This window comes from Erythrolamprus reginae, chromosome 1, assembly GCF_031021105.1.
Source record: "Erythrolamprus reginae isolate rEryReg1 chromosome 1, rEryReg1.hap1, whole genome shotgun sequence".
Classification (NCBI taxonomy): domain Eukaryota; kingdom Metazoa; phylum Chordata; class Lepidosauria; order Squamata; family Dipsadidae; genus Erythrolamprus; species Erythrolamprus reginae.
Genome location: NC_091950.1, coordinates 193,320,571 through 193,345,431, shown reverse-complemented (window position 1 = coordinate 193,345,431; position 24,861 = coordinate 193,320,571). Strand labels below are relative to the sequence as shown.

The following is a 24,861-nucleotide window of genomic DNA, read 5'->3' as shown; positions in this document are numbered from 1 at the left end:
TGGGGGTGGGGGAGAAAATCCGCTTTCAGCCGAACAGGCCAAGTGACTCCAACAGAAGAAGTGGGTATATAAACTCCAACTGTAACATTTGTGCAACGCTTCCAGAGGGTGGATAAACATCTTGCCAAGAAGCTGGCTCTCGAGACTTTATGTGCTTAACGTCGCTCAAGTTTTAAATCATATTAAGCCGGAATTGGAGTAATTAACACGAATAAATAAATCAATATTGTGCCATAAAGGAGATATACACTGGGCATTACCGCAAAAGGGTTTCCTCTTGACTGTTCCATATTTTTTCCCCCTCCAAAAGAGTGAAAGCCTCAGAAGCTCAATTGATATCTTCCTGATTATTTGCAGTAAAATATGTGTTGACGCTACTCTCTTCTTTCTGAATAAATAATCGAACGTAAAAACTGGGCGGGGGGGAGGGGGAAAATGTCGTTGCTTAACATTTTTATTTTAATCCTTCCAATGTATGCCTTGTGTTATATACCTGGGCAGGATTTCCCCACTCTCCTTCCCATCCATTGCGAATTCTTGCTGCCCCCCCATTCTCCTTTTATTCTCCCTTATTATTAAAGAAGAGTTGGGGAGACTCCTATCAATCAAGAAACATTAAACTGTAAAAAAAAAACCCGCAAAGCAGAACTTTGGATTTATTAAATATCACGGAAAAAGACTGGGGTTTCTCAGAAACAGACAGAACCGGGCTAAACCTTATAATACACACGAACGCTTCTTCTTTTCGTATCATTTTTGTTTCCTCCTGCAGGAGGAATTTATAAACAGAACCATTTGCTTAGGTTTCTCCGGGTGCATTAGGTGGATTCCTTTTAATTAAGACCCATTAACGTACTGCCAAACAGCACCGAAGCGTCCCACTCTTAATAACATGATAACTAAATTATTTCAGATTCCCCGTTTATTCCACCCTGTGCAACAGCCCAAATATTTCCATGCACTGAGGGCGAAGAGATATTATTCTAGAATTGAGCAAAGCCAACATTCACAGACAAAAGTCCAAATCATATTTGGACAGCTCCAGCCGTTTTCATTTTGGTTTTTTTTAAAAAGGAAGTGCATAGGATTCCCACTGAGAGAAATTCATATTTTGCCTTTGTTTCACTGCGGCCTGGGAAGCTCGAGGTTCCATATTAAACGCTATAACCTTTTTTTATTATTTTCCCGAGTGTGGGGGGGGGGAGTGGGAAGGAGTCTGGCAAGACGGATTGGCTGTTTATATATAATCTTTCTGTTCATCAGAAGCTCTGGGAAAAAACCCAGGACATAAAGCTATTCGAGGGGACCGGTAAGTCTTTATGTTTAAAATCTCAAGCCGGTGTGGTTTTGGGGGTCATCATAATTTTAAAAACTGATTTTTACAGACAACAAAATAGATAGCAAGATTCTTACTGGCCCAGGTTAGAAATCATGAAATAATCGTCTACCAAATGGTAGCCAGAATCAGGATCTCTCGTGTTTTGAAGTCCCCAAAAGGACAAAGCAAAAATTACGAATATTTATCCAATTTAATAGGCAGAAGATAGACAGACAGAGTCTTATATAACACAAACATCCTTCAACCAACATTACATTTTAAAAGCATAATAGAAAGTGTGGAATAAAGGATTTGGGGCAGAAATCTGTTGTCACCTTCGCAAGGATGGTTTACAACACGTGCTTCAATGGAAGAATAAGGCAAGGCAACCTGGGCGTTTTGACATTGTCTACCCTCTTTATTTGTTTATTTTTGATTGCAGGCAGTTCCAAGACTTTCAATTTTTCAGGAGCATTTTAAAGAAATTATTTCCTGTTTTTTTAAAAAAAATGCATTGTTGTAGGCAACCAGAATAACCATGGATTTCCTTTTAAATAAAAAATAAAAATCTATCTGGTAAGCAAAGAGTCCTGCATCTATTCCTCAAATATGACTCAGACAGAGATTTATTTTTGTCTTAAGGGGAAAAAAACAAATTACATTTTAGATCTTTTTTGGAAAAACTGTTGTGATTCTTCATCCTGCTATGAATGAAATTTGGATCTCTAGTAATTCATTTAAGAAAAGTTTAACTTTTCCCCCCTGGTAAATAATTCTTTAAAAAAAAAAGTCCAGTGAGGAAACTCTCACAAATTTCTCCATTAATTAGGATTACACATTTCTCCATTTCTCCATTAATTAGGATTACATACTTTCCAAATTGTTCAATTTACCATTTCATTAAAAGGCACTTTTGAACTCATACCTTATTACCCCCATCACAAACTGTATATATACACACACACACATACACACACCTAAATATAGATTTTGTATTCTGTGTGTCATATTGTTAATGTCACAAATCAATTTTAATCAAATATAGTTTGCTTACATTACATTTGTGAGCTATCTCGGTAATAATTCTCGATTCTGCTGCGTTTTCTCACTTCTAGTTGCTTATACATTTTATTAGAGGCATTATTATTGTGGGGAAATACCAGAGTATCAAGACAAATATATATTCTGGAATATGAGTGCGCCCTCACGTGGAATTTACGTGCATAACAAATGGAGTATTCTGTTCAATTTCTTCTTTTTTCCTTTTGACCATTTTGTTCCCGTTCTTTGTTAAAGAAGAATATAAGGATAAATATAAATATGTACAATATATTTAGAATTATTCCTTTAAATGCTTACAGTATTTATTTAAAAGGGAATGGAAACTCAACTCCCCTTTGTAAAAATGGTTGGACATTGAATAGGGCCGATACATATTTTTCATTCTGTAAAGATAATTTTCTCTCAATTATCTTAAGGCAATAATTCAGTTTACTTGCATTTCCTGTGAAACACAGACTAGCACCTGAATTTCAAAAGTATCAATTTTTGAAGTAATCCATGTTCCATAGGAATCCAAGGATTCTTTCTCATTTATTTTAGAGGGATGGAGTCAATTTGCGTCTTCTTGTTTCATAAGGCAGGATTTACCTAGACGAAGAGCAATAATGCTTTTTGCAATTAATACTTTACATACAAAAAAACCCTTATAACAATATTTTTAAAAGAAATTTGTTATTTAAAGGGCAATTAAAAAGGATTTTTGATAATTCACGCACTGGTGAAATATTCTGCATGTTTCCTTCCAGAGAAATTCAGAGAAGTGCTCTAAGGTTAAATTGATGGATCCATTGATCTGAACTGGTAGGCAGCCCTTCTTTGTTATGCACTTATGAGGATCTGCCAGTGGGAGACAAGAAAAAGAGAGAGGGGGAAACAGGAAGTGAGGAACGAGTGGGAAGCCCAGAAGAGCGGGTGGTAGTTGAATATCACAGGCAAAGCTTTGAGGCTTCTAATTATTCAGAAAGGTTAAAGGTGATGACCTTGACATCTTGGAAGTTCAAAGGCATATACTTATTTTTTCTGGTTTAAATTTAAAAAAATTAAATTATCTCAGGCTTCTCACATTCTCTTAGTTTAAGACATATTTTGTGCATTTCCTGGTGTTTTATTCCTCCAACCTGGCCTTTAATGAGCACAAAGAGAATGTAAACGGTTCCTTTTCTTTTTCCTTTTCTGTTTCTCTTTCTTTTTCTTTTTAAAAAAAAGGTTGAATTGTTTTCTCACTTGCCTCTTTTATTACACTTGTGGAAATCTCTTTCTTTTTCCCACCCAGCACAAGGTGTACAATATACCCTAATTAAGCTGTTACAGACCCCGGGTTTTTATGGTGTTGTCTAGACAGTTCAAGGTTTTGTAAACAGCTTAAACAGGCCACAACAACAAAGTGGAGAGAAGGACCCCTACCAAATTCCTTCAGGAGGGGGAAAAGAGGGTTAGTGGCAGATATCTCCTCAGTCCTTCTATTAGTTTGTCTCTCCTTAAGCTCCTTAAAACCCACCTCTGTTGTCAGGCATGGGGGAATTGACATGTTCCTTCTCCCTAGGCTTATAAAATTTATGTATGGTACGCTAGTGTGTATGATTGGTTTTAACTTGGGGTTTTTTAAAAATTAATTTAAATATTGGATTTGTTGTACATTGTGTTGCTGCTGCTGTGAGCCGCCCCGAGTCTGCGGAGAGGGGCGGCATACAAATCTGATTAAACTTAAACTCTGCATGCCAATAATAGCGAAAAATGCCTTTAAAAATTGCTCTCTTTAAGGTTTGCTCTCTCCCGGCCCCCGTGAATAAGTTCAAGTCTTGGAGCTGGAGGTTTCTAAGAGTGGGTTGCATGTAAGACCGCAGTTGAGTGATTCCAAACCTTACAACACAGTGAAACTTCATCTTATATAGGTTTACAACTGAAGTCAAATCGGGGTATTTTTATGCAAGTATTTTATTTTAAAATACTTGCAATGTTTAGTGACGACAGTGGAATGGATTTTTTTGCACTCAGCACTCAGTGTGGGAAACATTCCGCTTTCTGGATTTTTCACTCTTAAAATACAGTATATAAAATAAAAGATCACGGGACTATTTATGCACTAGGATTCAGTTTCACGCGGGCGCAGAAAGGGATACAGCATCGCTTCTCTAGAAATGGACGGTTTAGCAGATGATGGAACCGGAAAATACAGTTTCCACTTTAGTAGCAAACCGTGGAGGCCCAAAAGAACAAGGCGGCGTCTTTGCTATGACCACCGATTTCCCAATCCTCTCTAAGCAGCAGAAGGTGATGGATCCAATGCGCGCTGTCCCCTTTCAACCCGCCATAGTGCACCACCCCGAGAAATGTATTCCTGTCTCAAAGCCCCAAAGGAGGAGAAAAGAATAGCCGAGGATGCTTAAAGCCCTGATTTTAACACCGCCGGATTCACACAAGGTCTCTGGTTGCAGCCAGGAAAAGCCAGTGAGAAAATAAAATAAATGAACGTTGGGGGTGATTTGGGAGGGTTTTTTTTTTTTTTACAGCATTGGGATAGAGTGTTGGGTTTAGTCCCGTTGTTTTTTGGAGGGTTTTGCTCTCTCAATCCCATGAGATCCCCAAGAGACAAAGAAATAGCAATAATAATGATGATGGTGAAGAAGCAGCTTCTGTCCTTAGGGTGGGCGTCATGTTAACCTCGAGGTTTTTGTGCTCACGAGTCTGGTTGGATAATAAAGGGGGACCTGTCCTTCCTCCCCGCTCCTCCTCTCAAAATAAGGGGTTCCCCGTGAAATATTGCAAACGGTCTCGGTTGAGTTTCTTTTCTTTCATCCTCCGATTTTGGAACCAAATTTTGACTTGTCGGTCTGTGAGGTTCAACATCCTGGACAACTGGAGTCTTTTCTCCTTGTTGATGTACACGTTGAAGAAAAATTCCCGCTCCAGGATTCTAATCTGGTACTTGGTGTAAGGGCATCTCTTTTTCCGCGACCTCTGGGGGGCTGCTGGAAGCGGTCAGAGAAAGAAGGAAAGAGGAGGAGTGGCAGGTGACAGCAATTGGTCCCATTCCAAACCCTTCTCGGACAGCTAGGCCGACTATTATTCCCTGAAAAAGTGACTCCTTTCTTCCTCCGCCTGCCCTCCCGAGCCACGAACCGCCGGCCTCCCTCCAGATAAATTGGGCGCAATGGCTTGGAAAGGAAAGAAGGAAAAGCAAGGAAGGGTAGAAAAGTCTTCCTAGGTTGCCACCTAGAATAAAGCAACACATAATAACGCGTTGCTCTCTCAGGCTTAAGTCCACTGAATTCAATGGGGAATTTGATTCCCAGGTGAGGACTTTTGGGCTCGCGCTTTTCTGAAAGGAAAGCGATTTGGATGGGGGCTTGAAAGGAACCCGTCCCCTATCTTCAGAAACAGCATTTCACCCTCTCGGACAGCCGCCCCCCAGTTCCCCCCACTCCACTTTGAATGGCGACTAACTTTCTTGCTTCCTTTGTTGGGTTAGGTTGCTTTCAAAGAGGCCAGGAATGTCTTGGCGCAGCTCCTTCCTTCCAATCTCTTTCCAGGTTGTCCTCAACCCCCACCCCCCAAATAAAACCAAGACTCGAAGCCCAAATGGGTTTTTTTTTTATGGCCGGAGAAGATGTAAAGAGGTGCTTCGTTAAGGTGGCTTCTAAAAACGGCGGCTGGAAAAGTTGAGACTTGACCAACTGGTGGATTGTCGTCTCTCTCTCTTTCTCTCTCTGTCTCTGTCTCTCTTTTTCTTTCTTTCTTTCTTTCTTTTTTTCTTTCTTTCTCTCTCTTTCTCTGTCTGTCTGTCAGTCTCTCTCTTTCTCTTTCCCCCTCTCTCTGTCTCTGTCTCTCTGTCTCTTTCTCTTTCCCCCTCTCTGTCTCTGTCTCTGCCTCTCTCTCTCTCTCTTTCTTTCTCTCTCTCTCTCGGTCTGTCTCTTTCTCTTTCCCCCTCTCTCTCTGTCTCTCTCTCTGTCTCTCTCTTTCTCTCTCTCTCTCGCTCTCTTTCTCTGTCTGTCTGTCTGTCTGTCTGTCTGTCTGTCTGTCTGTCTGCCTGTCTCTCTCTCTCGCTCGCTCTCTTTTCTCCACCCACCTTTCCCGATCTGGGAAAGGAGGAAGCCGAGGGCAGAGCCCCCCTATCACCTTACCTGAACTCTGGCTTTTCGGGGTGCGGGCCTCCCCCGTGGAGGAGGAATCCGCGTGGCCTTCCTTCCCTGCGTTCCTCTTCGGCCTGGGAAGGTGGGAGACCGGGTCCCCGGATTGTGGCGGCGGCTTAAGATCCCCGTCGCTTTCCTTTCTCACCTGGGTCGGGGAAGGGGCGCAGCCGCGGGCCGCCTCGTAAAACTGGTCGAAGCCCTGCGGGAGAACGCCGTTCCTGCCCATGGCGCCGTAGAAAGGTGCTGCGGGGCGGGTGCCGCACACCTGGTCGCTTTTGAGGAAGGCGTCGCTCCCGTTGGCGGGTGGTTGGAGGAAGTCCCAGCCGTGGGGGAAGACCTCCTCGTAGTAAGCCGGGCTGTAAGCGCTCCGGTAAGCCCACTTACTACTTCCTCCTCCTCCTCCTCCTCCTCCAGCGTAATCGCCCACCGGTTGGAGCTGGCCGGGCAAGGCGGAGGGGTAAGGCAAAGCCATTTGACAGGAAGGAGGCGGCTGGGAGAGAAAGGGGGTCTGGCCGGCATAATCGGCGGGGGAGATGTAGTAGGCCGAGGGGAGGCACCCGCGGCTGGCGCAGTTGTCCAAGTTACTCATGGCTGTTGCTGCTTCTTCTTCTTCACCTCCTCCGGCCTCGGGGAGAGAGTGGAAGCAGGCGCAAGCCGCAGGCGCGGAGCTGCTCAGCTCTTCTCTTTCTCCTTCTTCGGCTCTTCCGAAGCCCCATCTATGCGCCCGCCGGGCTTTGGGCACGAGCCGCCCCAGAGAAAAGGGAAGCGATCCCGCCGCGGGCTGACGCGCAATTCATCTTGATTGATTCGAGGGGTGGTGGTGGTAATTATGTCACGTGACCAAGGCGATCTGGAGAAACCTCCTTAGATCTGCATCGGCCTCTCCCTTACACACACACACACACACACACACACACACACACACACACACACACACACACACACACAAACGGGGGCCAGCTGCCTGTCTTCCTGCTTTGTTCGCGTTGGCTGAATCTTTCCCTCCAAAGAGCTCTTGTCTGCACCCAAGTGCCCGGCCTCTGCTGGAGTCGAACCGCCTGCTGGCTCGGCCCGACGGGTCCCTTTCTTAGTCCTGGAGCTTTTTCCGTCCCCCTCGCCCCTTCCTCCCTTCTCCTTCGAAGCAGAAGCGAAAGCCACCCATAGAGGGGGCCTAAGGGCCAACCTGGGCTTGCCAGTGATACCCAAAGATGCCACAATCCGATATTAAAAAAAGGGGGGGGGGTTGGTTGATTGGCGGGGTAGGAATTCCTTCCCCCGGGCGCCTTTTTTGGCCTTACAGGCTCTCTGGCTACCTGGGGGGGGGGCTGCTTGCAAAGGAGGGAGGGGGTGGCGGAGGCCTCCTGGTTTAGCGTGGCTTGGCATCTTCGTTAAAAGTGGCAGGCTGGCTTGTTGCTCAGCGTTTCTTTCTCTCTCCCCCCCCCTACTCTCGTCTCCTTGCTCGCTTGCTCTGCGGCTCTTCCTCTGAACAGCCTCGTTGGCGAAGCGGCTCTTCGCCCCACTACTTCCCCGCATTTGGGGCTCCAGCGCCGCCCCACGACTGTTCCCGCTTTCAATTTTTGGAACGGATGCCTCAAATCTCCGTCCGGGCAAGAAGGACTAGTAGCTTCTATTGGATTTCTCCCCCACATGCTTCGAAGAACATGCGCGTTCATTACCTTCTGGTGGTGTGCAAGCCAGAGAGGAAGTGGGGAGAGTTCTGGCGGGAGCGGGGGGGGGGGGGGAGATGACACCCGAATTTCGTACCTCATGATTCTTGACGAATTTATCCTTTTTTTAATGTACACTGAGAGCATGTGCACCAAAGACAAATTCCTTGTGTGTCCAATCATACTTGGCCAACAAAATTCAATTCAATTCAATTCCAATTCAATTCCAATTCCTTATTCTATTCCATTCCATTCCATTCCTGCACGAGAAGTCCTAGTGGCCAGATACTGAACTCCCCTCTGATGGCCTCTGACCTAGCAGATGAGGGATTCTGCATCAGACATTTTAGGGTAGGTGCAAAGGAAGATTCCTTTTGGAGAGCCAAGGGGCTGTTCTGTATCCCATTTTCGCCAGTCAAGGTCATTCGGAGGAGAATATGATCAACTCTCTCCCTTCGGATCTGCTTTTCTATAGAGCACGTTTTGTTCCCTTTTCATTTCAGTTGTGTATACTTGAAACAGCCCCTCTGGATGCTCGTCTTCCCTTTGGGTGGCACATTGGAAGGAAGGAAGGAAGGAAAGAAAGAAAGAAGGAAGGAAAAGAAAGAAAGAAAGAAGGAAGGAAGGAAGGAAGGAAGGAAAAGAAAGAAGGAAAAGAAGGAAGGAAGAAAAAATAAAGAAAGAAAGAAAGAAGGAAGGAAGGAAGGAAGGAAAAAAGAAAGAAGGGAGGAAAGAATGAATGAAAGAAAGAAAGAAAGAAAGGCAAGCCACCAAGAAAACCCCAGCAAAAAGAGACACATTCCACAAGTCAAAATTCAAACGTTTCTAGAAGATCCATCTGTTTCATTTCCTTCCTTTCCCCATCCAACCTAATTAAGCCGACACAGTCAAGTTTAACTCCAGGAAGTGGTTTTGCCTTTCAAATGAAAATACACCTTTCCAAACAAGCATCTTTTTAAAGACATCAAGCTGAAAAATAATTCGAAATGTATTTCTTCATCTTCTCGCTGCATTTCATCTATTTAAATAAATTTGATCATACTTCAGGAAAGCAGCTAGCTGTTTCTTTATCACCTCGATTAAGCTGCTGTAGTCAAGTTTAACTCCAAGATGTTGTTTTGCTTTTCAAATGAAAGTATATCTCGCTAACCCATACAGACACGTACACGATGCATGCATGCATGCATGCATGTATGTATGTATGTATATTAAATGCATCAAACTGAAAAGTCATTCCAAATATATATCTTCTCTCCAAATTACATCTAACTAAACAAGTTGTATCAGGTTCTAGACAGCAAACTAGATGTGATGATTCTAGCAATAACAATCCATAAAAAAAGGTGGGACATTATCCATAGTTATTACTTGGATTTATATCACAACCAAACACCACTACAAAAGATAGTTAATTGATTAGGTTTCTTTTGTTTAATATTAGCAGTAAAGGTGGAGGAAGGAAAGGGAAACAAAGGGAATTTGTAAATTGTAATAACGAAAGACGGAAAGAAAAATTAACTGTACAGTATAACATTTTATGCCAGAAATCATTTGCAGAAATTAATCTGTTTGAAACATAGTTAAAAACGTACTTAAGCAAATAAGCATGTAAAGCACTGTGTATATACATGTACGATTATATAATATATTCCTAAACACAATTATACAATACCTATTTTACAAGCCACTCAGAGACTCCCCGAACCGCGAAACGCAGGGCAAATAGATTTAATCTCTATTACTATTATTGTTTCCACACACCGACCGAGGGATGCCAAAAGAGAGGAGCCAACAAGTGTCTTCGGCACTATGTACCTAGCGTATCAAATTAGTCGGAACGCGTAAATATCGAAGGCAGACCGGCGATACTTCGGTTTCCGCGGGGGGGGGGGAAGAAACACCCCCACACACACTGCGCCTCTTTGGACTCCGCTCCAAAAAAAAAAAAAGAAGAAGGCGAGAAGGAAAGACAAAAACGCGGCTGGCCAAAATCCCTTTTCAGCCGAGGCAAATCAAAGCCACTCTCCCTCTTTGGGTAAGAAGCTATGGCTGCGCCTCAAGGCTGTCCAAACCTTCCTTGCAGACTTGCCATTAGATCAGAGCAGCCTGCCCAACCCTTGGAAAACGTCCAGCTCGGGCTCGCCAACCTACACCTGAGATCCCCCCTTCGCATTGACCACCAAAGGAGCGCAAAAGTCTAACCTCTCCAAGGGTTTTTTCCCCCCCAAGGCGCTGGCGTTTTCGGTTCTGCTTCTGCTGCAAATGGACGCGTCCTTCCTTCCACCCACTCCCCCCCCCCGTCCCAAATCAGCGCAGCTAAAATGGCCCCTGCAGTCCAAATCGCCAATGGCGAAGGCGGGGTGTTTCTTTGGGTTGTGGAGGGGGGGTATAATAATCCCTCCGGTCATCAAGCCCGTGAAAAACCTTGCTGGACGGTTCTCATCAGGACCTTCTTCCTCCTTCGACCTCCCACCTCCCCCCCAAAAAAAAGATTCGTTCCCCGACAGCCTCAGCCCAGAAACCACCCGTCTCACCACCCACCACCCCCAAGCTCAAAGCCCAAACCCGCCCAAAGGCTGAACTGCTTCTGTAGCTGCGGAGAAGGAGGTTTCCACCGTTTCAAGTTCAAGGACGCGCGGCTACCGTTTGCTCTCGGGGGAAGAAAAAGAAAGGAAGGAAGAGGGGGGAAAAGACGGGGGGGGCGATCCGAGGAAGAGGGAGCCAAAAACGTACCCCTCCCCACCCTCTCTCTCCCCCTCCCCCTTTTTTGCATCCCCAAAAACCGAGGTACCGACCCGCAACAGACAGGATGCTTCCAAGGTGACTCACAGGACCTCCAGATCTGGAAGAAGCGGACTGACTCGCTGCGGGGTTCGGCCGCCTCTCCCATAAATACATCCCTGCGCCCCCCCCTTCCTGCCACCCCCCCGCTCCTCATCCGTTGCAAACGAGCCTCGGGAGAAGGTAGCAGCATCGCTGCGGAAACGTTACCGTTCGCCGTCTTGGGAAGCCTGCCGAGGCGAGGTGAGGCGTGGGGCGGCTGCGAAGAGCCTCCGGGGCAAATAGCCCGGGGGAACGAGGCGCCCAGCTATTCCGAAAGGGCGCGCTGGGTGCTCCCGTCCCGCGCTTCGCCCGGAGAAGCAGCAGCCGCAGTACAAGCAGCCGCCGCATTTCGGTGCCACCCAAGAGAAGGCACTAACTTGACCTTAACTTTGTTGTGGCGCCCCTCGTCTTGTGGCGCGAACGTGAACAGACACCGTCTGGCATCCCTTCTCGTAAAAGCTCGACTGGAGAAAACGATCCCTGCGCCGGTTTCATTTATGGCCGCTCCAGGTCTGCCTCTCTCTCTCTCTCCTCGGCCTGTCAAACTTTGGGGTTATTTATGCGCTTGTTCCGAAGCACAAAAGCGCCCGCCGCGGCTCGAGAAAGCAATCCGAGCGACCTCCCCTCCCCTCCTCGCCTTATCAGAGTCTCGGGGACGGACGGCACCGGCGGGGCCCTGGCTCAGCCTATCAGAGAGAAGGGCAGCTCCTTCCTACGCCAGCCAGATGCGGGTTTGGGAAGAAGAGCGGGTTTTGCGCGCGCCTGGTGTCACCGAGGAAGCCTGGCCTGACAAATCCGGCTTGGGCGTGGGTGGTGTTTTTTGGTTTTTTTGCCTCGGGGGCGCGCGCTCCGGGCGCGCTCCCACCGCCAGTGCGCGCGCATGGGCATGCTTGTGTGCACACTAGCAATAAAAACCCAGAGGTCCGGCAGCACCGCCACGTACCACCCGCGATGGGTCACTCAGACTCCACGGTTAAAATCTCGGCTCGGGTCCAAATGTATTTTTCTCAAAAAACAAAACAAAACGGAGATGATAATTATCGACTTGTCCCTTTAGGAAAACGCCCGCAATCTTTTATAAACGAAACAGATCTCTCTCTCTTTCTCTATCTCTCTTTCTACTCCCCCTCTCCCTTTCTCTCTCCCTCTCTCCCCCCTTTCCACCCTTCCTTCCTTCCACCATCCCTCCCTCCCCTTCTCTCCCCTCCCTTCGTCTCTCTCTCTTTCTACTCTCTCCCCCTCCCTCCCCTTTCCTCCCTCCCTTTCTCTCTCCTCCCCTCCCCTCGTCTCTCTCTCTTTCTACTCTCTCTCTCCCTCCCTCTCCTTTCTTCCCTCCCTTTCTCTCCCCTCCCTCTCTTTCCCCTCCCTATGTGTTTTATAATGGAGCTTTCATTGAAGTAAACAAGTGCAAGGGCCGTATTTGACGTAACCGAGCAGAAATTGATTAAACGTTGACCAAAGAAGAAAGCCCCATAAACGTGAATATTGTTAGTTCTTACTGAGAGATGCTCGTACTGCGTTCGTCAGGATTATGGGAATGATCTACGGTCGTAATAATAAAAAAAAGAAAAATGTGTATTGAAAATACCGAGGAAACTGACTATTTATTTATCTAACAACCAGCCACTTCGCTAGCTCTAAATTTATTCCTAAATAATCTAGGGTTGTTATTTTTCATGTGCTTACCACCGCACACCGAAATATGGATATCAAATGTTCCTGGGCGTGAGACAGAAAAAAAACCATATCCTTTCAACACGTTGTGTATCTATTTCACTGGCCTTATCGAAATAAATCTATAGGCGAATCGCCTAGTATACATACTAAGACAAAGCGTTGTTTCAGCTTCTTTCTTGTTTCTGGTTTAAGGATAAATATTGCAAAAAGACGATGCCCGTAGGAATAACAACACTAAATAAATAATACATTGCAACAACTGTGGTTTTTCTAGAGCTATAACTGTAGAAATGAACGAAATTGATTTTATGGTGTAATATGAAAAAGTGCTCGGTTTTTAATGGCTTTACTGCATTACTAAAACACTGAGAGCTATTGCGCCCTCGGTAGCGTAGCAGAAAATGTATTCTATAAAATTCAGAGGAAGCGGGTATGAATCTTTTTCTTCGAATTTAACTATTTGATGATTTTGGGGGGCGGGTTTTTGAGGGGATGTTTTAAAAATAATGAATTATTTAGACTATTATAATGATAATGTGAAATTAAATACCGCAGTATTTGCATTTTCCCTTTAGACGTTTGCAGTATTTTTAAGCACTCTTTCTGAAACATAATTCTGGCCAGTTCTTTTTTTTTAAAGTCTAAATAAATCTGGTAAGTAAATTAATCTTATAATTCCACATTAAATAAATTATAATAGATGCCTTCACGCATGACACATTGCTGTTACCATGATGATTCCCTAATTTAAATTCAAATGCTTCTCAGCACGGACGTGGCACGGTGTTAATTCGAGTCTTCAAATTGAATTAAGATTTAAGATATAGATTAATATAAATAATTTTCTCCTTTGGGATAGAACGGAGGGATTTTTTCCTCCTTACAGAAGACGTTGGTAGACTTCTTTTTTTTTTAACCATGAAAGTTCAGAATAGAAATATTGTCTGAAGTGGGAGAGGAAAGGAGTGGAGTCGTATTGCACAAAACACTTCGCTTTCTTTGGTGGAAGAAAGGAAAGACTGCATGCTCCGATGCTTAATGATTAAAAAAAGAGAAAAAAAATCCTGCTCGGATGTTGTCGTTTTGAGAAAACGACGCAACTCGATTAATAGGATTATCCACCAAAACACGCAGGGTTTTCTTCTGAGCTCGGCTCCTGAGACAACTGGGAGCTTCGAAGGGAGGCGGCGGGTGAAGGTGGGGGGTGGGGGAAGGGAGTTGAACTGGGGAGGCCCAAGTTGGCTTTTGTTTTTATTTTTTGGCCTGCTGGTTGTCTGTCTGTGCTCTCCGGACAAGGCCAAAGTCAAGCTAAACCACGAGGCGGGTAGGAAAGGCGGAGGGCGCAGTCCGAGGGCAGCGGTTGGGGATTCGAAGGGTAACTTGGGGAAACCAGAACAGACAAAAACCTCGCAAGACAAAGTGGTCCACTCCCCCCCTCTCTCTTGCTCTTTGTTGCTTGCTCTCTCTCTTGCCTTTTCTTTTTTTCTCTCTCTTGCTTTTTCTCTCTTTCTCTCTCTTTCTCTCTCCTCTCTCTCGCTTTCTCTCACAGTCTCTCTCTCTTCCTTTCTTGCTCTCTCTCTCTTGCTCTTTCTTGCTTGCTCTCTCTCTTGCTTGCTCTCTCTCTCTCTCTCCTCTCTCTCTCTCTTTCACAATCTCTCTCTTCCTTTCTTGCTCTCTCTCTTGCTCTTTGTCTTTCTCTCTCTCTCTCTCTCTCAAAATCTCTTTCTCTCACAATTCTCTCTCTTTCTCTCACAATCTCTCTCGTTCTTTTTATTTCCCTCTCTTTCTCTCTTTGGGTGTGTGTGTGTGTTTGTGTGAATGAAGAACACATTTAAAAAGAAGCAAAACGCGAAATAAGGAAGAGTTTGGGAGAAAAAATGAATTTATCCTTGGCAAAGGGTGGACTCGGTTATCATTTCGCCCCCCTTGCTCTTGCCAGAGGTGTTTGCAGGCAATGAAGATAATCTCTATCACGCAGCCCTTTCTCTCTCTCTCTCTCTCTCTCACACACACACACACAAATTCATTCTTCCCAAGGCGTTTTTTCTTTTTAAAAGGGGCCAGGATGTGGCTAAAATACCTGGGCGGACAGACAGGAACAGTTGAGGCTGCGAATCACCGACAGTGTAACGAGGGAAAACTCCAGAACAATAGACCCCCCCCCTTGCAAAGAGCTTTCACCCGCCCGTTCATCCCTTTTTAACCAAGCTTCGATTCCGAGATGAGCAAAAACGTTCTTAGACATCCGGATTCCGATTCCGAGGGCAGAAAAGAGTTCGAGCCGAGGAGGCAGCAAACGGAGGGGAGGGAGGGGGTGTCTCTGGGCGCTCGAATTCCAAAGATGGAACTGCTTCCCTGGTGAAGGAAGCCCGTATAGCCTTGGCAGAGGTGTGGCGACCGGGGAGTTTTCCCCAAGAAGCTCGGGAAGAAAAGCAATTAGGCTTTTAGCGCCCGCCGCCCTCCTCTGCCAAAAGGTGAGGGGAGGGGAAGGCCCTTCTCTCCTTTGGAATGAAGCCGTAGAAAGGGAAGGGAAGGCGGGAGGCGCTGGTGGCACTGGCCGGCCTCGGCGGCCAGTTTACAGAGGCAACTGGGAAGAAGGGAGGATCACGTGACACTCCCGAAGGCCTCAGGTCGCCCCCCCCCCAAGCCAGAATTAAAGCGCAACCGCCCCAGACAAATAGCGGAGATGCTGAATCAAATACCCGGATTGCAAAAAATAATCTGGGCAGATTTGAGGAAGGTGATCATGATGGTGATGGCGGTTGGCGGGATTGTTTCTTTGCAAAATGTTCTGGTGTTTTTTATTTATTTATTTGTTTGTTTATTTATTTGTTTGTTTGTTTGTTTGTTTGTTTGTTGGTTGGTTGGTTGGTTGGTTGAATGCCCACTGAGAGAGTGAGAAATAATGATAATAATGATAATGATAATGATAATGAAAGATGGAAGGCCCAGAAAGAAGTGCCAACGCGCAGCACCCCGGGTGAGAAGGGCATGCCAAGCTCCTAGTCGCGAACCAGCGTCTGCAGTGGGCCCGTCCTTTTGGAACCGAAGCTTCACTCTCTAGTCGCCGAACCCGGGTCTGCGAGACAATCCTCCCCTTTTGCTATCGATCGTTGAACGCCTTGAGGAGTAGTGGGGCCTTCTTGGGCGGTGCAGTGGTTAGAGTGCAGTAATGCAAGCCGATCACCGGCTGCCAATAGTTGGGCAGATCGAATCTCAGTAGGCTCAAGGTTGACTCAGCCTTCCATCCTTCCAAGGTCGGTAAGAGGACCCAGATTGTTGGGGGCAATAGGCTAACTCTCTGTAAACTGCTTAGAGAGGGCTGGAAAGCACTGTGAAATGGTACACAGTATAAGTCTAAGTCCTTCGGGACTGGGCAGAATGAAAGTACAAACAAACAAACAAACAAACAAACAAACAAACAAACAAACAAACAAACAAACAAACTGCATAGCTAGAGGTATAACAAGCAGGAAGAGGGAGATTGTAATCCCGCTATATAGAGCGCTGGTGAGATCACATTTGGAACACTGTGTTCAGTTCTGGAGACCTCACCTACAAAAAGATATTGACAAAACTGAACGGGTCCAAAGACGGGCTACAAGAATGGTGGAAGGTCTTAAGCATAAAACGTATCAGGAAAGACTTAATGAACTCAATCTGTATAGTCTGGAGGACAGAAGGAAAAAGGGGGGACATGATCGAAACATTTAACTATGTTAAAGGGTTAAATAAGGTCCAGGAGGGAAGTGTTTTTAATAGGAAAGTGAACACAAGAACAAGGGGACACAATCTGAGGTTAGTTGGGGGAAAGATCAAAAGCAACATGAGAAAATATTATTTTACTGAAAGAGTAGTAGATCCTTGGAACAAACTTCCAGCAGACGTGGTAGATAAATCCACAGTAACTGAATTTAAACATGCCTGGGATAAACATATATCCATCCTAAGATAAAATACAGAAAATAGTATAAGGGCAGACGAGATGGACCATGAGGTCTTTTTCTGCCATCAGACTTCTATGTTTCTATGTTTCTATGTTTCTATTTCTACTGCTACTGCTACTGCTATTGCTTCCAACCTGGCCCCCTGCCTCTTGGCGTAAGGCGCCTCTTCCTTTTTGCGGCCTTTCCTCGCCCAGCTTCCAAGGCAGCCTTACAACAAACAGAACCAGGGGACAGAGTTTCCCAGAAGGAACCGTCTGTCGCCGGTGAGCCTCCGGGACAGCTGTTCAGGAGGTGAAAAAGCCCCCTCTGGGAAGCAAGGAGGGAGCGGGGACCAGAGGCCTCCGGATAGAAAGCAACTTTTATAGCCACGCCAATACACTAAAACCTTTTCTACTGGGCTTAAGGCCCCCCGAGTACTAATGCGCGGTTCCTGAGATGGAGATCCCAAAGCCTTTATTTCCCTTAAAAGAAGCACATTGTTTGAAATCGTTGTACGGCCGCCCTGAGTCCTTCATATAACTCAATTAAATTAAATTACATTAAATTGAATGAAATCTGGTCTTCCTATAAAGGTTGGCTCGGGACATCAACAGGGTTGAAACCCGACCCGCCTGGAGTCTGGCAGCGGGGGTGGAGGGGGGGGGGCTGGAAGTCAAAGCCAAGAAAGGTTTAATGGCCTCGGGTGCCTTTGAACGTACCGTCTTGCGGGCAAGGTCGCCGGGCAGGCTGGGCGGTCTTGGGTGGTAAGCGCCAGGTTCAAGTTGACGGCTTGCTGGAGAAGGCGCGCAACGCGCAGGGCCGACCTCCGAAAAGAATCGCCGCTGGCCACCCCTGAAGTCCACCCCCCCTTCCAGAACTACCGCCCAACGCCAGCTCCCCGCCCGTGTTTTCCAGCCGAAGCCTCGCAGCTCCTTTGTCGGTCGTTTTTCACCGGGTTTACCCGCTCTTCGAAGGCCTTTCTGGGCTGCTTGCGCAGAAACGGAGGAGCGGGAGGAGCCGTTGGGCCAAAAGTAAGGCGGACAAGAGCGCGCAGACAAAGAGCAAGACAAGCGTGGATGGGCCAGGACCTACACAGGGACCCCGAGCGCCCTTTCCAAAGGTCGACTCAGCCCTTCCGTCCTTCCGAGGTGGGTAAAAGGAGAACCCGAATTGTTGGGTGCAATATGCTGGTTCTGTAAACCACTTAGAGAGGGGTGTAAAAGCACCACGAAGCGGTATATAAGTCTAAAATGCTATTGCTTAAACCCTGGAATTCTGCCCACGAGGCAGGGCGGAGAAGCATAGAAGGAGTCGTTACCCGATCGGCATTGAAGCCGGCCAGCCGAAGTCACCCTGTCGGATGCTGCGATGACCATAGCCCCTGCAAGAGAAGGACTTGAAGCCGGCACTGAGTCTTTTAACATCTAAGAAGGGAGTCCCGAGCGCTAGCCTCATTTCTGCCCGCCTCCAACGGCTCCTTTTGTAGAGGTTCTACAAGAAACATGGTCCACAGTGCCTTGAGGAGGCGGGGTGGGGGGAGAGGATAGCGACCCAGAGAGGCAGGGCAAAGAGAAGGGACGATTCCAGCGCAAGGCTAAACGGATGGGGAAATGCTTTTGGGGGGGGGGGTGAGATGGTTGTGGACCCTCCTCTTTTGCCCCTCCCCGCCGCCCTGGTCTGGTTTCAGGGGTCGCCTTTGCGCAAAGCGAAGCCGTCTCTTCTGTCTTTGTCCATTCTAAGCCTCCCGTTCTATTTCGGACCACCCCGTGGCTTCTGCTGAAGCTCTCACGAAGTTATAGTAAGAGCTATCTCTACACGCCGGTCCATTCTGGATCCCTTCCTCCAGGCCCCCTTTCCGCCCCGATTGGGCCTATACGGACGCCACCGCACGCGGGTCCTCCAGGAGGTAGAAAACGGGGGCCGTCTGGGTTCACTTAGAATTTGAACTGCGCAGCGTCGTATCTACGCCAGCCTGGGTCTCTGCTATAGGGCTTGCTGCAAAACGCAAACGAACTGGGCTTTTTGTGAAGTGCTCGAAGGAACTGCGAGCGGAAAGCGAGTTTGGGGAAGATGGGCCTTGTCCAAGATTTACAAAGAGCGAAATTGAAACGCACGCAGATGGACAAGCTGTTTGTCAATCAGCTCGCAAAAGCTCACTCCGTCATTGCTGACTATAATTACACATTATTTATACAAATTGTTCCACGATCAGGGAGATGGCTCGCCATTGATAACGTTAAGCCACCCAGCAATTGCTTGATATTTAATAATAATAATAATTAATAATAATAATAATAATAATAATAACAACAACAAATATAACAAAAATAATTATAACAACAATAAATATTAATAACAACAGCAAACTAACAATAATAGCAATAACATCAAAGCAACAACAACAACAACAACAACAACAACAACAACAACAACAACAATAATAATAATAATAATAATAATAATAATAATAATAATAATAGAATCTCGCTTTATACTTACGCTGAAATACCCAGACCATTTTCTCTGGGCTGAAACTTCACTGAATTCTGTTCCTTTTATGAAACCGGTATCCCTTTAAATCACGACGGTTTAGCATTGCAAATTTTCTTTTTCTTCCCAGGATTTCCCTTAATACGGCACATGGTGCCGTTGAATATTATTTCTCTCTCGATGGGCGTATGTATTCTTTCCAACGGGTTGTAAGTACATTTGTATACATTCCTTTAAAAATCGCTGGGCGTCGTTTAGAATGTTTCTAAACGACGGTGGAAAAATAGCCATCTTGCTATAGAACTCCCGCCGGCCCCAGACTTCCCTTAATCGTTTCTCCGGGACACTAAATTTTAGTGCCCAGACTGTGTTTTTGCCAATCAACTACCCTAAGAGGCCTGGAACTCTTACCCTGAACGAATAGAGGTTGCAGGAGAGAAGGCGGCTTTCTTTCATTTGCAAAATGCATTAAGCCAAACTATACTGCTCAAAAATAATAATAAAGGGAACACTCAAATAACACATCCTAGATCTGAATGAATGAATCATTCTCATTGAATACTTTGTTCTGTACAAAGTTGAACGTGGACAACAGCATGCGAAATTGATTGTCAATCAGTGTTGCTCCCTAAATGGACAGTTTGATTTCACAGAAGTTTGATTTACGTGGCGTTATATTGCGTTGATTAAGGGGTTCCTTTATTTATTTTTTTGAGCAGTGTATTAATATAAGGAAATGAAAAAGGTCTCCTTTATCCCATGCCCTCCTCTGCCTAAAAATAAGGATAGAAATATAGTGTGGATTTGTTCAGCGAGGGTACTACAAGGAATTGGGAGGGGAAAATTAATCCCCTATTTTTTCTCTCCTTCTCTCTTCTCTACTGCTCAGCAAATGGACGGGAATTGTTGTCTAACCGGTCTTGGAAGGTTTGAAGCAGGCAATCTCCGTTGAAGAAGGAACAGTTCCCAACAGATTTTTATCCTAAAACAAGGATTTTTCAAATATCCTTTTTAAGCAGATAAAGAACGCGGTCGAAATATTTATTGTTGGGACAGGGGTGTTTGCGCCTCGAATGCTTTCTTGAAACGTCCGCAGCTGCCTTGGGCCTCCTAGGCGATTTCTCTCCAAAGACGCTAAACCCATAGAAAAGAACTCCCGTCGGCCGAGACCGGCCGGGAAAAGGTTCTGCAGACAGGACACGAATCGGGCCCGGCCTTTGCACTTGGTGGTCCAAACTGCAGCTAGGAGGCGCCGAACCTCTGTTGCGCCGACTGTCAAAAGCCTCCACCTTAAATGTTTATTAAAACATTTAAAAAGACAGACATGGGAATTTATACACTTTCCTTCTCCCCAAAAGTTTCATCTTGCTGTTACAGTTTGATGTTTACATTTTATTTATTTAATTTTTAATTTATTAATTCGATTTCTATGCCGCTCACCCCAACATAGCTGCAAAAATACAATGTGTAAAAAATCTAAATTAAAATCAATTCTAAAAACCAATACTCAAAACAATTTATCCACATTCATTCCATATAGGTTGGCCAGATTTTTTCCCTCTTTCCTTTTTATTTATATACATACAGTATAATTACACAATTCTATTTATATACTGTACATCATATAGCAGGGTACCTTTGACCACTCAAAGAAGGCAAAGGTTCGACTCCCGTTAAATACTGTGCAGCAAATCGTCCGTGATTGGGCTAGTTGGCCCCGCGGGATTCTGCGTTCGGGCGGCGGCGGCCTGGTTTTCTTTTTCTCTGCTGTTTCGCCGGCGCCTTGGCGGGAGAGCTCGGCCGCCCTTCGGCTTTTTAAAGCCCAGGGGCTCGCTGGGGAGCCTTTCTCGGGAAATGCGGCAACTTTCCAGATGGGTTTTTGAGAATGCAGGTTCGCCGCCTCGGTGTTCACGGAACACTTGGGGAGGAACGAAATCCACAGCTGAGCTTTTGAGGTTTTCAGGTTTCGGGTTATAATAATAATAATAATAATAATAATAATAATAATAATAATAATAATAATAATAATAATAATAATTGACTTCCCATTACTTTTCTTTGCCTTTTTGGTTTACTGTATTCTGCCAGGTTTCTTTCATTTTCTCTTCTCCTCCCTCCCCACCAAATAAAACCACACGCTGATAAAGCAGGTTGTCATTATTCCACATTATTATTATTATTATTACTATTATTATTATTATTACTATTATTACTATTATTATTATTATTATTATTATTAGTAGTAGTAGTAGTAGTAGTAGTAGTAGTATTTTCACAGAAAAAAGTAATACACAGCAAACGAAATTTATAATGCTGGATTTCGTATCACAATATCACAAGTCGAACACTTCCCAAGCGTCTAGGACTGTGTTGTTGTTGTTGTTGTTGTTGTTGTTGTTGTTGTTCTTCTTCTTCTTCTTCTTCATTATCATCATCATAATCATATTATTATTATTATTATTATTGCTGCTGCTGCTACTACTACTACTACTACTACTACTACTACTACTACTACTATTACCACACGCTCTAGATCTAGTGGCAATAATTCAAGAGACATTTCTTTGAAAGAGCACCCAATTGCTGCTGTGCGTTTGGGACATGAGGTGGAACCCAGCTTATTCCACGAGGCAATCAATCATTCCTTCAGTTCACTTCCACTATATGGGATTATATTTCGGAACCTTGTGATTGCATTCTCTGGAGACTCTGCGTTTCAGTTTTCTCTGTAAACTCCCTTTAATATCTCAAGTTTTTGAACTTCCTTTTCTTAATACGGACATTTCTCATTTGAAAAAAATTCACCCGAAGGCCTGGGAGAAATGGTTCACTTGGCTAGACCAGAAAAAGACTCTCAAAACCTGACAAAAGAACCTATCATTTAAACCTCCATTCTATAACTCCATCTCAAAATAAAGACCTAACAGTAGGATATATGATGTTGAAACCATATACAAATGACTCACTAGATAACAAAGGGATAAAAATTCAGTTTTAGAAATTGAACTTCTTCCTATACAAACCAATGACCACAAAAATATCAGTAATTAACAGAAATGCAACAAGTCAATAATGACTGTGAGAAACAATAGTCAACAAAGAGGTTGACCTCTCCCTGTTGTATACAGTATATGTACAGTTTCCTTCTCTCTTTCTTTCTTCTTTTCTTTCTTTTTTCTTCTTCTCTTTCCTCTTCTCTTTTTTAACTGTTCTTCTTTACCTTTCCCCTTTTTATTTTATTAATGTGTTGTTTTGCTCTCTCCTTTTCATTCAATTAAGACATCAACTACTTATTATGATAGAGGTTTAATGCAAAAGCCATATATTTGTAGGCGTTTTTTAATATCCTCCATGCTCAAATTTGTCTTTTATGATTTGTACATGTAGACACATATATATTGTGGTGGTGTTCTTTCTTCAATAAATATTTTTTTAAAAAAAGAAATAAAGAAAATTCACCAGAAAAAAAATGTGAATCTTTAGCACAGAACAGAATACAATAGAATAGAATTTTTTATTGGCCAAGTATGATTGGACACACAAGGAATTTGTCTTGGTGCATATGCTCTCACTGTACATAAAAGATACATTCATCAAGAGTCATAATGTACAACACTTAATGAAAATACGGGTTCAAATAAGCAATTCAATCATATTAGGAACCAGTCAATACACACTGCTCAAAAAAACAAAGGGAACACTTAAACAACACAATATAACTCCAAATAAATGAAACCTCTGTGAAAAACTGTCCACTCAGGAAGCAACACTGATTGATAATCAATTTCACATGCTGTTGTGCACATTCAACTTTGTACAGAACAAAGTATTCAATGAGGATATTTCATCCATTCAGATCTAGGATGTGTTTTCTGAGTGCCCCCTTTATTTTTTTGAGCAGTGAATATTTATATATAACCAATATATAACCACCCAGTATTTAGTTACTTAGCTACCCTGCTAGCAAATTAGAGACCTTAAACAGGATGAATCAGACTATCAGGAGGGTATGCGGGATACTATGGCCAAAAAACACGATGGTGTGAAGAACCTAGAAAAACAGGCGGAGCTTGTATGGAACCATCAAGACCGCCATCTTGACTTTTTTTTTAAGACATTCCACACGGGGAGGCTTCCTTGTTAAATTTATTCGCCCGTGGCTGGAAACCGTATGAACTTCCCTGCTGAACAAAGGAACGGAGTGGTGGCGGTGGTCAGAAGGATAAGCTTTACTGATGGCAACCCTTATAGACATTTCTTGCTGGGAAAACCTTAGAAAAAAACCCTCCTTCCCATGACGTTTAAAATAGGGATAGACCGCACACTGCTTAACATTCATTCATTCATTCATTCATTCATTCATTCATTCATTCATTCATTCATTCATTCAGGGTGGCTTACAACATGTTAGCAACAAGCACTTTTTAAGAGAGCCAGCATATTGCCCCCAACAATCCGGGTCCTCATTTTACCCACCTCGGAAGGATGGAAGGCTGAGTCAACCTTGAGCCGGTGATGAGATTTGAACCGCTGACCTGCAGATCTAGCAGTCACTGCGCCACCTCGGCTCTTTAACTTAGCCAAACCACCTCCTATTCTCCTCCCGTGAACAGGAAGCCTGCAAGCACACGCGGGTCCCTGAAAGAGGACTTCAGAAGGCATTTTGGCACGTGGGTACTTCAGTCCTTCTGTGGACCTTCGGCGTTTAAAAGGCAAATCGAGGCTAGCGCAGTACACAATGACTTCTCTGGATTGCTACACGGTGATGGTGGTGGGGGATTGCCAAAAGAAGAACATTTGTACAAGTCATACTTACCTTCACGTGAAATATCAGTGGGACAGTGGACCCCAGTATAGGACTGAGTCAAAATGGTTCAGTCGAGCTAATTGCTGCCCTCGCTCCATCCAGAGCCACGGTGGGGCCGACTCTTTTGAAGAGGATCGGGTAATGTCCCTCCCTCCCGCACCACTAATTTCAATAGAATGGGAGAGGAGATGGAAGAATAATGAAAAACAAACGTACCGTTTCGCAGGAGCAAACCCCTGAGATTGCCACAAAGGAAATTCAAGGCCCAAACCCAAACCTAGCTTTTGACACTCGAGAAGCTCCTAGCAAGTCCGTAACAGGCCAACACGTTCAGACCATTTGCCCCAGCCACAAGGAGAAACACCTGTCAAATTCTTTTTCTTTCTTTCTTTCTTTCTTTCTTTCTTTCTTTCTTTCTTTCTTTCTTTCTTTCTTTCTTTCTTCCCTCCCTCCCTCCCTCCCTTCGTTCCTTCCTTCCTTCCTCCCTCCCTCCCTCTCTCTCTCTCTTTCTTCAAACCTAGTCAGGGACTTAACTTTTGCCACTTGAGAAGTTCCGAGCAAGCCCGTAGCAAGCCAACACATTCAGATCCTTTCCCCCAGCCACAAGCAATCGGAAACACGCTGTCAAATTTTACTGGCGGTGGTTCTCTTGGCCGCCCCAAGTCAAACGGAATGCCTGCAGGAGAAAGAGCGTGGGGGTGGGGGTAAGCAGGGAAATGAATAGAGCCTGCTTCCTCGGGGCGAGGTAACGGGGTCTTCCAGCATCTGCCAATCGCCGAAGTTCCGCAGGGGAGCAATTTCATTATTTAGCAGCCGCGCCAGCAGCTCCCCACTTCGAGTCGTTTATCAAATAAATCACGGCCGGGAATCTCAGCACGTGCGAACGCGGCCAGTGCATTTTCCACTCGCTTTCAGCTGACGTTCCAGAGTGAGGCGCAAAAGAGAAACCTCCTCTGTGGGT

At 44.9% G+C, this 24,861-nt stretch overlaps 1 protein-coding gene across 1 annotated transcript; it reads right to left on the bottom strand.

The window, feature by feature from the left end:
* Positions 1 to 1,463: 1,463 nt before the first annotated feature.
* On the bottom strand, positions 1,464 to 7,099 carry HOXD11 (homeobox D11). Its single transcript, XM_070737406.1, has 2 exons — positions 6,502 to 7,099; positions 1,464 to 5,349 (listed from the first exon to the last, which is right to left on the bottom strand). The coding sequence occupies exons 1-2, from the start codon at positions 7,097 to 7,099 to the stop codon at positions 5,114 to 5,116; spliced, it is 834 nt and encodes a 277-aa protein (XP_070593507.1). The 3' UTR covers positions 1,464 to 5,113.
* Between the last annotated feature and the right edge of the window lie 17,762 nt (positions 7,100 to 24,861).

Bases quoted from the DNA above. Each gene is read 5' to 3' on its own strand.
- HOXD11 (XM_070737406.1), bottom strand. From the start codon at position 7,099: ATGAGTAACTTGGACAACTGCGCCAGCCGCGGGTGCCTCCCCTCGGCC. The intron at 5,350-6,501 runs GTAAGGTGATAG...GACCGCTTCCAG, and splicing joins CCCGAAAAGCCAGAGTTCAG to CAGCCCCCCAGAGGTCGCGG.